We start from the raw sequence: 13,660 nt of genomic DNA, 5'->3' as shown, positions 1-13,660 counted from the left end.
TACCTCAGCTGTACTTCATGTGCCTTACTTTGCAAGCATTCTATCTAATTAAAAATGCCTAAATACTACACTGCTTCTTAGCATATTTTCTTTGAATGAAGTATGGTAATAAGCAAGTAAATAGAAAATCTCACATGAGAACTGACACGCTATTTGTGAAAAGTCTGGTTCTCATTATGTTAATGGCTGGCAAGTGTTCAGGTCTATGAGGGTAATAATCACTCAGTTCCTCGAGATCAAATGCTACCAAGGTTCTTAAAATGGCTGGGGATTTGAGACATATACAAAAATAAATTCTCAGTAAAGGAGATATTATTTTGAATTGATTATTTCACATTAGCTGAAGGTATGAGCTCATGAAGATTAACATCCGAGTATATTGCAAACTTGGGAGTTACTGAGTTGTTAGCCATACATCATGTGCAAGCATTCAAATTTCTATACCACTGCACTATAAACTTTTGGCTAAAGCAAGCCAGCTGGAAAGCGCCAACATCCCAACTGCTCACAAAAAGCTGCTAGAGTTTATGGAAGTTAAAACTTACTTAACAAGGTAAGGGACAAATGGAAGGTTTCTAAACAGCACAAATGTATTACACTGCCAAGACTTCAAGTACAATGCACTTTAAAGTGAATAACAAAGATTGTTGACAAAGCCCCACAGAAACAGTAAGAGCTTTGGAAGGCAATGACACTGTTATGGTAGAGAGAGTATGATGAATCTAAGTGTTCAACAAATTAAATTATTTCTAGTACTTTGAGGTACTGCTTTGGAGTACAAAGGATGCAGATCTTTCTTTAGGAAGATTTTGTTTACTTCAAGATTGCCTCAAATGAAAATTGCTTTTTTCTTTGTTGAAAGGCTCATTATTACTCAAAGACTGTACTATACTAGGTACTAGAGTAAACGTGGAAGAAATTATTCTATTTCTGTTCATTTTAGAGGCAACTTAGCAATTTCTCTAGAAGAAATCTGAGAGATCTTCATTTTACCTTTGCTGGTTGTGGAAAGGAAAAATATACAGGAAGCCTAGGAAAAAATCTTCAAAGAAATGAACAGAAATAATAACTTCAGCTGATTTATCTAAAAGAATCAAAGAAAATATTGGTACCTTTGATGAGACTATTCTATTATCTGGAAATCTCTGTGGAATGTACGCTTCAGCGCCTGGAGGTGGTTCACGATGCCCAACATAAATCGTCCGACTGTCCACCCAATTCTCTTCTCCAGCACACTACAGGGGAAAAAAATACAGTTACTGTGTTAGTTTACTTTGCATTTCTGCAGTAACATAAGTCACACTTTCAATTAATTAATCACATGCCTGACCATCAACACATACACAGCCACCAGCACATGACCCCTCACACTTTTCTGTATCATCTCAAGATCACCAAAACACCTAAAGCCAAGTCAAATGTCAAAATCCTGCCTTAACTGCACTTCACTTTCCCAAAATGCAATGAGAGAGCATCCATGAAAATCACTATTCTGACATTTTTGTTTATAACTGAAAAAAGGGCAAATGGTTTAAGATTCTCAGTAAAATTAGGTATTTAGTAAGTATTTCTATGTTTGTTTCTCTTTTTACCATTGACAAAAATATGTGCTAATTAAAATAATGTATGACAAACACTTCACATCTTTGAGACCAGCAAGCCATAACTTAGAATTTCATTTGCAGCAAAGTGAAACTCTGTCCTTCTGAAATACTAGTAGTAATCATTTCTCCACACATCAACAAGCTTAGAGACTCCTAGGTTGCCAGGAAAGACCTCTTCTTGCCAACTCAGAGCACTTCCCTTTCACAGACAGCTGTAGAAAAAAAAGTAGGTGCATCAAATGTTCACATTCACATCAAACTCTACCACACCTATTGCTCCCCCAAAATTAGTATTTCTGTCTTCTATTAACTGTAAAAAAAAAAAGTACAATTCACTGTAGAACCAAAATAAGCCTTTTTTTTAATTTAGAAGTTAATTTTTTGGGGGGGCATGAATTATAAAATGACAATTCCTTATTCACAATCTAATTCACACCTCCCTTATAAAAAACATTTTTGAAGCACAGAACACATTCCTAACACTTGAGAAGCCCAGGCATCAGCAACATTAACATCACCATATGGTCAAACCTGGAGTAATTTTAATATGCTATAATTTAAACTCAAAACCTCTGGTTTATGTTGTACTGATGCATTTACACATACTTTCATTAATTATATTCGAGGGAAGCCTCTTTTCTGCATCTTCAACAGCTACATTTAATTAGTACATCAAATATGTCCTGGGCACCAGCGTCTGCCTGTATAGGTGAACTGTCAGACTGACACTGAGCAAACTAACTCCAAACAAACAGTGTGACTTTGGTCATTTACACAGCCAAAGCATCATTCCCCAAAGCAGCTGGATGTACCTGTGCAGTTCTTGACAGAATTTAATCATACAGACATAGTACCTTCTTTTCTAGCCAGTCTTAATGTCAACAGTTATAGATCCATTTACTCTACTAGTACACACTTTGCTAGTAAGCCTAAAACAAAATCTAGTTCTCAAACTTAAAAAACATTCACCCTAACATTTTCTTTATCAATTCAAGTCTATGTGATTTTTCCACTGCCTTTAAGTGCATCACAGCTGAAGATCACTTTCTACATAATTTATTTGGAATAGATGTATAAAATCTTGCAATACTCCGCAGATTTAGAGCAGTTAAGCTAATAAAACAATTATCTCTGATGTGCGTGACTTGATGTTGGAGGGAACATCAAAAATATAAAAAGAAAACCTATTGGACTCAGACTATTAACCACAAAATAGCTGAGTAGAAGTCATCAAGTAAAAGGTAAAGTGAAGCAGAAGGATTAAAGAAAAGCAGCTTCTGCCATATCAGAAGTAGATACTAGAAGCAGACACTACGGACCCAAAATCATTACTTGATTCTTACACGTGACAGACAAATGAAGGCATTATGTTCAGAAGGATAGGACCAAAGGACAAAATTGCAACACTAGGCATAAAACTAAAACCAAAAGTAAACCCCATGTTTTAATTATGTGTTCAACTCTCAATAAATTGAGTGACTTGATACATTATATGACACTGTTCACAAAGGAAGTACAAATGACAGCCCCTCCTAAGACACACCAATAGCTCAGTGAAGGTTTATGCTACGCCACATAACTGCCCCTGGCTCAGTGGGAGTGCACACACAGAATTTTTCCCATGCCACATCTAGCACAGACTTGAAACTGAGACGTGGTACAGTATGAAAATTGCATTGATTTTCCAGTCAAACAACTTCTCCCTTACCACCCAGTGGACTTGTCAAAAAGTCAAGTGTCATTCAGCCAGCCCACTTCTTAAGGCCAAGTACCATTCTTTGAGCAAGCCAAAGCATTTTGGAAGTTAGTAAAACATGATGATGTTTCCATAATTCAACTTACTTCTATGGTAATAACAAAACATGGTATCTTTTACCATTTTATCATTAATACTTTATCTTCTCAGTGCACTAAATGTACAATGCACACAAATTATCTACCGACACTTGTGCCACTTAATACCCCTCGAAATGCAAGGGAATGTGAGATATATATAGATATATAGATATATAGATATATATATATGATTCCTGTATAATACATCAAATTGTACAACACTTTTTAGTTTTTCATTAGGAAGGGCATTCGAGACATGCAACACAAACATTACTCCTGATAAGTGAAGTGCCTAAGTTCAGAAATGATAAAGGGCTAATGGGAATGCCACCTAACCTTTGAAAGCCAAGAAATCCCTCAGCTTCCACTTTCCTCTACAGAGGCCCAGGTCAACAATTTATCTCACAATTATTATGAGCCCGTCCAAGACAGCATGACAAGGCTCTTAGCTCAAAAAAGCACTTTTTAAAGTTTCCCTGTACAGATTGAGTCTTTATCATGACTCAGTTAAAACAGGCCTCTGAAATTACCTATGAACCTGGGAAGACAGAGCTCTAAATAGCACCCTCCTGCCACTCCTGCCAGTATTTGCAGGTCTGAGAGCCCTGTACTGTGTCATGTGTACATGTGTAATGTACTGTGTCAACACTATATAAACCAACCACTCTGGAATTTGTATCCTTAAAGCAAAGTATTACTTTAAGCATCAATATAAAATGAAGACAATCTCTTCCATTACCTTAATTTCATCTGGTTTTATCACAAATTGCTAAATTTACCACAAATGTATAAAACAATATGTAACTTAACTATGTGATAACACAGAACATTATTTATTTTTCACTATGTTAATAGGTGCAGAAAATAAATGCACTTTAGCAACCTAATTCAACAACTTCAAACCTCCAAACCACTCACAGTCCAAGCACGAACAACTAAGCATGGAAGAAGGCTCTCTTTGCCAGTGAGGTAGAACTGCAGTGCACAAAGCCATGTGCACTGTTCAATGTGGCAACAAGGCAACTCACTTATGTGAAGCAGAGAAAGATACTTTTAGTAAAACAGCACTGTAAGTCAGGACATGAGCCATGTAAAGAAATCAAACTACAGCAACTGAATGTCTGGTAATGCCAACCTCCAAAGCCAAACACCCTCATCTGACAGTTCTTTTAGTGTTCTGGTATTACAGCTTAAAGAATGACACCAGAGTCACTAAAAAAAGCAGTCTGATGCCACTGCCAGAACAATGAACTATATTCATTTTTTTTTTAAGTTCCATTGCTTAAGCCCATTAAGAATATGTCCAAGAAACCATAAATATACCTTAGCATTATCTGCCTCTATTTATAGTGTAAAGCTCAATGTACTGAGCCATAGTTTTATTAGCACATCAATGAAATGTTACATAGTTTTTACTCTTTCAAGCAGTGTCAGCAACCATGAAAGCAAAGACCAGCAAAAGACAAAGGCACAGAGAGACAGTTAACAGGATGTTATCTTAAGAGTTTAAGTATTTCTGCCGCTCATTTTTTTTCTGATTTAAAAAAAATCAAACAGAAACCAGCTTGAGAGTCACCTACATGCTACTCTGGTAATTTTCATCTAGATTTAATTTAAACAAATGTACTGCCTAAAAAGACAAGGGGCTTGATACTCAACAAGCTTGATACTTACTGGTTTTTACAGCAAAAGGATGATAGGAAGATGCTAGTGGTAGTTGCTTGAAAACTAACTGACTTAGAAAGATTTCAATTCTTTCCATGTATTTTTAGTAAAGAGATTTTAATGTATGATTTTGAAATCAGTGGAAACACTGAATGACATTTCCTGACTCTCCACTTGAACTAATAATTTGGGCATAATTACCAGCAACAATCTTCAGTTCAATATTATATTTTCTCTCCAAATAACATAAATACAAACACTACTCATTTAAATTAATATGCACTAAGTACAGCTGAAAACTCAATCAATCTGCCCTGGCCAGGCTCTAAGTACATTTTGTTGAACAGTATTCTTCTCTTATATTTTTTTCTAAATGCTTTTTGATGAAAAGGGATAGTGCACTCTAACCACACATTTGACAGCAACAAATTCTCAGCATCAGCCATAGCCTTGTTCAGCCAAGTTGTTACTCCATTCCTCCACACAGAAGTGCTTTACATAGACAGAGGCAGGCTTTCCTAACAGCCTGGTGGTTTTACTGAATCACGAATATTTGATGTCAATTAAGCAATTAGCACCACTGTTAAAACTGTACACCAAACACACAGCTGCTCAACCACTTTGGAGTTTTAGGATAACAGATACTGAAAGCCATTATCACTCACAGTTTACAGGAAGAATAGTGCACAGTGTGAAAAAACATTCATGCATTGCAACAGCTTTGCACTAAAGGCTCTCAGTTTTCAATTTTTCATTCAGTGAAGAGAAAAAACTTAAATATCTCAAAGCTGTAATTCATTGAAGTGAAGAGAAAAAAGAAGTTTTCTTTTGTAGTAACTGTAAGGAAACTATCCTTACCATGCACTATTTACCAAACATATATCATATAATCTCATCTTTCTCTTCATTTGTCAAATGTACTGAGTACCTGCTCTTTTATACTTGACACCATTCTGAAGGAATAGGTGCAGCCATCTCCCTTTGCAAACAATAGCACAGAGTGCAGAGTTTTACCTCTTTTTCCAAATCCAGTCCTTTTAAGGGTAGCTTGATCTACAGATAACAAAAATCCATCTAAAGAAATAATAATTTTTAAATAATCTACATTTCCTAATATTGCTAACCAGTAAAATAGATTAAGCTTTAAAATAGTCCATTTTTGCAAAAAAACCCCTCTAATATTATGTATGCATTTGTGGAGATAAAGGGTGAAATTCTCATTTCTTTAAAGTATCTTAGATTTCAAATGATAGGCCAACTCACAAATACCTATAGAGAGAACACTTAAGCATAACATTTTGTTCATAGCATTATACCAGCCCTTCATATGAATTTGCCAAGCTCAGAATGAAGAGTATAACTTTGAAAGCTGCTCAGATTGTCCTGTTTTGTATGAATATAGACTAACACAGATAAAAAAAATCATATAATCAGATTAATACCCCATTCATATTATCAGACTAACTCCCCACTAGGTTTTATATTCTGAAAAAAGACTACCTCAGTATGAGACAATGTAAACAGAAAGTAAATTACTTCATTCACCTACAAGTCATGGACATATGCCATTAAATAACTGATTTAATGGAATACCAAAACACAGGTCTTCAGAGGCAGACACAAAAAAAAAAACCAAAAAACCAACCAATCAAAAATAAACCCCACAACAACTGTCTCCCAGAAACTTCTGTGACTAATTAACACATTTCCTATGGGTCACTCATAATGGGATCTGTTGCCACAGAATACTACTGCCTTTCATTTCAGCAAATGGATTTTAAATCCTTGGATGATGATTTTTGTCAGAAATAACATCTGAAATTAAAACTCTCCCCAATCAATTGCCTACAAATCACAGAATATTGAACATAAGTGTATGCAGAGGGAAAAGAAAGAAGATATTAACATTCTTTAACTGCAAATAAATTATTTTATTTATGACTCTAAGGGAAAAGATGTGATTAGAAACAAAGGCAGGTGCATCTTAACCTCAGAAAATGGTGCCAGGCTCACAAATTTCCCAGGCAAGCCATGTTCTCCACTATTTGGTGTGTCCTGGTTTTCTGATCTTTCCACTTCTTGCAAAGGTCTTGGGCATGCAGACAGAGGGGGAAATGGTTTTATAGCATAGGCTGAAATTAGTTTTTGTGACATTTTTAAAGAGGAAATGAAAAAGTATAATGATGAAATAATGCAAAGTTCTGCAATTCACAGCTGTTAGAACAAACATTGTCACAACAGCAAATGTTCCAGGTTTCTGTAAAATACCTAACACTTTTGTAAGTGTCCTTAAAATAAATTTTATTTCAGCCTTCCAGTTCATGCCTCCTTGAGCACTGTACTTAAGAGTAAAACATTTCTGAAGCTATCCTAATAAAACTATATTCCAGTTGTGTCACATGAGCTGGCACTGGGACACTGCAATATAGCACTCTAAAGACAGTATAATTCTCCTTTCTGACTTCCAGTTTGGAACATAATTTTTAGCTGAATTCCTCATACTCTGTACTTTCAATGGTTGAATAATTTGACCTCTTGGATGACAAAGCCAGTGATCTGTGTTCTTCCTAAGAAGGGTTGCAGTAGTTCTTTGTTTCACATACATAAAAACTCACCTCAGTTATCCAAGGAAGAGTGAGATCTTTTCTAAGCAGTCAATTTAAATTCCAAATACTGCTGACACACTGGCCCGTTAGGTATAGCTATTTCTCATGTGTGTGCTTTCTCCTTGGGTTAATCTTTAGTTTCCCTGTTTATTTCCATGAAAAGTAACCATAAAAGTGATAGAGATAAAAGTCTCCTATTCCATCCACATATGCAATCTTCATTGAGTTTCATGGAATCATTGCAATGATGGTAAGAAAGATCTGTGACATAGTGAATTACTGGGTATCTGGAAAAATGCTTTTGCTACATTTTTCCTTCCTCTCAATGTACCGGTTCTGACACATTTTGCCCCTTGTTGCCAGTGGGGCAGGGACACCCTGCACCTCGTGCTGCTCTGCCCAGATCCAGTCAAGGACCCCCTCTACATGGAAATCCTTTCAAGAGTCTCACTGGCAATTAGAAAGGCAAATAATAAAAAACTACACTGCAAAGCGCAGTGGTAAGACAAACTACAAGGGAAAGTGTCACATAAGACAGAGGATATTTGACAGCCTCAGTACTTAAATTAATTAAAAATCACGTTTATTTCTAAGTAGCTCCAGATCAACAGCTGAAATTGAGGTTTGCAGAGGAAATTTACAGCTTCCTTAGGTGCCAAGAAAAGCTGTAAAAGAAGAGAAATTTCATTTTTTAAGGCAACTAAAAGCCACTAAGAACTACATGCAGTGCCACAATGTAGTTTTGATGTCAAGAAAACACCTCCCCCCATCGCTAACCCTTGTCATCACATTTAAATCTGTACAACAAGTCAACAAGTTCACAGCCAAGTAGTAACTACTATCTTACTGTTAAGGCTTGAAAAGGATTTTCATTCCTCAGTGGATACAGAGCTAGTGAAGCTATGATTCTAGCAGATGGAAGGTGAGGCAACCTTCTTGTATTATATGATGATAATGCAAGACTAACAGCTCGTGAAATGCTGGTCTTGCAGACCACCTAGTCAGTGACCAAAGAACATCCAAATGCTATTATATGAACTGTCCCATCCATAAGTCTAAAGCGTCTTATATATTTGTACTGGAGAATCATAAAAATATTTACTCTAAACTCATCTCTATATACCTTTACATATTTATTTATACTTACTTGATACTCAACTACAGTTTCTTAAAGAACAGTGACTCTAACCTTTTTGAGGTTGATTTTGGTACACTAAGGCTACTTTAGAAAAAGTCTCCTGTATGTGTGAACACAAATACCTGAGGTCAGGCTGCAACCTTATCAGAAGCAAATAACCCAAGATAAAATTGAGAGAGAAAAACTACCATGTGGGTGCAACTGAACACTGTACTACTAAAGCAGTTGTGACCTGCTCATTTTCCACATCTATAAGGAGAAACCTAAATCCTCAGTAAAATTGTCAGGTGCCATGTTTGCACAATTCCTCAAATTAAGGTCTTGCTCTTGTAGGCTGGTCCTGAACTTACTGCCCATTAAGGTCAGACTATATTAGTCTGCAGAACTATCCACAGAAGTAAACAGGTATAGTACAAGTGCCAAGCTCTCCCTGCATTATTAGTAAATTTATCAACAGCCTGGAATAAGTCAAAATGACAATTCTGATAGCCAAATGTCCTATTATGAAGAATGATATTTTGCCATACTCCCTCAGTGTAACATGCAAATTCTCTCTCTTATATGCAATTGGTTTTGAGCTCTATTTGAAGAGTCACAATATAACCCAGCAGCCCCACACTTCATCTTGAAGAAATCTTGAACTTATAGTTCAGAAATAACTTGGCTGTACAGAATAATAGACTAATTATGTAGCATTAGAAGCTACCTAGCATTTTCCCTCATCTCCATGATTTTTGTTGCACATAGCACCAAATCTGATGTTATGCAAATACAGCTTGGTGAACAGAGATGCTTTGATAGAGGAAGGACCCGAATTACAGATGACTGTAAGGTTAATGAAATATTTATTTGGAGCTATTTGAAACACTCACAACATATACATTAGTATTCAAGTACAATTCTGAAACTTTCAAGGAAATTAATATAAAATTTTAAGCTATTGCTTCTTCCTATACTGCAGAGTAACATCAAGCATTGAAGTATTTCAGGCAAAAAGCCATGTTGATTTAGGTAAGTGGCCACAAGCTGTGTTTCGCTGTTTTACTAACACACAGGTATTGCTGATGAAATGCCACGTTCAATCCTCATGCATAACAGTGAAGATTAAATTTTCCAAAAGCAGGCATCAGGATCATAAATCTGACTTCAGTTAAAGTCTACATTGATGAAAGACAAGAATTTTAAGCTCATAAAATGGCATAAAGGACATTCAATAGCTTTGAGTGTTCACATCAGGAGTATGAGTAAATCAACTCATGATGCACAAGAAGTTTATAACACCAATAACCACAAGATTTTAGATCACTTTTGTTTTCATTGCACTTAAGGAATGGGAATTCCATTAAGATTAAACATTACAGTTCTTTTGATGCAATGAGCTTTTTAATATTTACTTTTACTCTCAAAGAACAGATTTAAAGACTTGCAACTGAACAATCTGAAGTACAATAAATATTTCACAACTCTGTACCTTTACAAACATCAAATGACCTGAAGAACTAACCAGTTAAATATTTACCAAAAAAAAACTTCATCAGCATTTGCTCTTAGCTGCATTTTATAACTTACAGATTCATACAAAACCATTGTTTTACAATAGAGCTATTTTCTTTGTTATATATAGTCACAATCAGAATAAGATATATAACAGTTTTAAAAATTCATTACAAGATATTGACTGCTTAGTTAGAAGTTAGTTGCCAATTGCTAGTAAAAAAAAATTCTAAAAACTCCAGAACATCTGTTATGCAAGTAATTAAATCAAAAACTTGAGAAATCAAAATACTCAATGTTTAGCATTTGAAACAGTGAAAATGAAGGTTTATAACTAAAATCTTTGGGAACTGAAGTCAGAGAAACTCCAGCATCTAACTAATCCCTGAACAAGCAGGACACCAGAACTCAAGGACAGACTTTCAGTTTTTATCATCTTAAACAGTTCAGGGAAGACAGGGTGGATGTTAAACCAAGATATCATTAATATTTCAGAGGAAATTTCTGATACAGCCAAGGTGGGTAACACTTAAATAAAACACTTTCTCAACATATAGTCAGTCATCTGTAAGGTACTACAAGCTGATCTACAATGAACGGCCACCCTAAATAAACATTTCATGCTTGTAAAATACTACTAATAAAAGCATTAATAATAGCCACAGAACTCAAAGTAAGGTCAGCACACTACAACATATCTAAATCAAACTCCAATACACTAAGTACAGTATGAAAGAGCATCTCTTGGTCAGAAGCAATGATGGTTCAAATTGTTTTATTTTAGCAGAACTGTAGCAACTTCCCAGTTTAATATGCTACAATGAGACTTGTATCAGTATAATTATACAATATGGGGGATGCTATTTTAAGCTTTAGGCGATCCATATACCTCCTTTTATTTATATGTGGAAGACAAGATATCCATGCTGCACTTCAATATATCAAAACTGTTCTGTGTCCTTCATGCAGAAAATGAAAGGTATTTTTAAATATTTTTCTATCAAGCCTAGAACTGTACTGTAGGTTGACATTAATACATTCTGACTTGCAATGATTTTGATAATAAGGCAAAGGAGGTAGTGCAGGTTTGTCTGGGATGAGATGATAAGTGTAATCTCAACCTCCACATGTCTGTCATTGAGTGATACAGAGAAGAGGTTTAACAACCTTTTGACGCTGCTGGTTTCTACGCAGCAAAAGCAAACATAAAATGTAAGAGAAGTCACCGACTTTTAGGTTTTGATTTACTGCTCTGATTTCTTTGATGTGGGGAGGAATAGAGGCAAATAGTTATGATACATCATCCCCTAAAAACAACTTGTAATAGGATAGCTGCTTTTTGCCATAAAACTCTTTCAGGACTCTAGAATCTGAGAAAAATCACCAGTTTTTTTCCCCCCTAGACAAACATACTCCACACAACATCAACTCACATATTTAAAAATCTCCCTGAAGAAATGTTTCTCCAGCTTCAAAGGCTGCTCTGCCATTCCTTTCCTTTTCAATGATAGGCAAAGGTAAAAAAAAAAACAAGAAAAAAAATCTAACCACATTTTCCCCACAATAAAAAGAGTCTCTACATCCTACCCACATTTTGGGAAATGCAAGAAGTAAGCTCCTTGCACATGCTGGCTGGAAAATCCTCTATTTAGCAAATTTGAACAACCATATGTATACCTAAGGGCATCATAGGCCCACAGATCCTTCAGAAACCAAGTTAAGTATGCCTGGCTTTTGGATAGCCTCTATGACAGATTCTCTTAGGAAAAAAAAATCCAAGAAATAAACAATTCACCTTCATAATAGAAGAATGACACCTGAGAGATATTACTTCAACTAAATAAGTATCAAAAAAATACTGAACCAGAATCAACAGGATTATCTATTTTAATCTGCTGTGTATGACAGGCTAAAGAACCTGCAAAGTGAAATCGCTAGATAATCATAAAAAGCACATTTGCTAACAATTTGTTTCAAATGAATACACATACTTTAAAAATGGAATTATTACAACAGGAAAGAAAATATTTTTAATAGATTTTCCCTATTGTTCTTTTTGAAAGCAGTCCAATAGAAAAATGTTCTTTTAAAGTTTCAGCTTTCATGCTTAATAAAACTAATTCCCAGAAAACAGCGTGCCCCTTCATTTGTCTTTTCCTGTTGGACTAGAAATTCCTGTTATCAGTCCAAGTGAAAAAAAACCTCAAACTGAAAATTCTCAGTTGCAGGAAAACTGGGTTAGAAAAAGCAATGAGTACTTTTAAATTAGCTTGCCATGCATCCTATGTTGTTTTGGTTTTGTTTTTTTTACATCTGTGTGGAGAAAATAAGAATTAAGTATAAAGTGAATATCCAATACTGTTACTATACTGTAACGTATATTCAGTTCTGTACTTTGTAATCATTTGACACTACCTACAGATAAGGAAGTGTGAATCAGATTTGACTGACTTCAAAGTTCAGTGAACTGTAAAACTGTCCACATTCTGTGCAGAGGTTTAGATCAAGCAACTTCCACAGATCAGATGGCTGCATAAACTGACAAATGCCTAGAATTCGGTGATTTTAGGAGAGGCAATTCTGTGCTCTCTCTAAACCAGCTAACATGAGTTTATTGATTACCAGGCCAATTTCAGTCACAATTGTGTTTGTAAACAGAAGTCTAACCATTCATGACATTTATTCTATCAGGTAATTATTTACCTTAAAAACCTTTAAAAAAGTTGAAAGCCAAAGGCAAGCCCTAAATCAAATCAGAAATCCTTGTTCTTAGACTACTTCTTTGTTCCCCCAAAACACATACAGGATATGTGTTATATATGTTATAAAATAACCAGATTCTAGAAATCCTACTTCACCCATAAACAAAAATACAGACTCCTAATGAATAAGGCATGTTTGATTCCTGCAGAAGAGCACATAACCAGTTTTGTAAAATGCACATTTCCAAATGTGCTTTGATGACATGGAGGACTCTTCAGGACATGCATCCTACAGGCAGGATCAGCTGTCCTGTAGGCAACAAAAATGGGGCAAGATACCAAAAGCATAGCGCCAAAAATAAAACTTCAGGTGATAGCCCAAGGAGTATTACTACAAATGAGATAAGTAATCCTTGGCAGAGCCCTGGTTGGTAGTACAATGTCTTACAGGAGTTATTTTTGTCCACTTCCTAATACTTTCCTTTTTGTCCCTCCTCTAAATGTAAGAAGATACAATTCCTAAGTAAGAGAGAATTTCAGGAGGGGAAAGTAATCCACTTTTGCCATCTAGAAACAATTAATCTTCCTTGGTTTTAGGAGGCACTCTATTAGACA

At 35.5% G+C, this 13,660-nt stretch overlaps 1 protein-coding gene across 7 annotated transcripts in view; it reads right to left on the bottom strand.

Annotated features, from left to right (window-relative positions):
* The window catches only part of ATP11A (ATPase phospholipid transporting 11A), a 115,542-nt gene that overhangs the window by 58,403 nt on the left and 43,479 nt on the right, over window positions 1-13,660 (bottom strand). For all 7 annotated transcript variants that reach the window (XM_015638093.2, XM_015638084.3, XM_015638067.3 and 4 more), the window contains exon 2: window positions 1,113-1,235. In XM_015638093.2, the coding sequence (XP_015493579.1) occupies window positions 1,113-1,235 (123 nt within the window). The remainder of the gene's footprint in view (window positions 1-1,112; window positions 1,236-13,660) is intronic.

The sequence above is a fragment of the Parus major genome, chromosome 1 (genome assembly GCF_001522545.3).
Source record: "Parus major isolate Abel chromosome 1, Parus_major1.1, whole genome shotgun sequence".
NCBI classification, from domain to species: Eukaryota; Metazoa; Chordata; class Aves; order Passeriformes; family Paridae; genus Parus; species Parus major.
The sequence above is the reverse complement of the archived record's forward strand: the minus strand, read 5'-3'. Positions and strand labels throughout refer to the sequence as shown.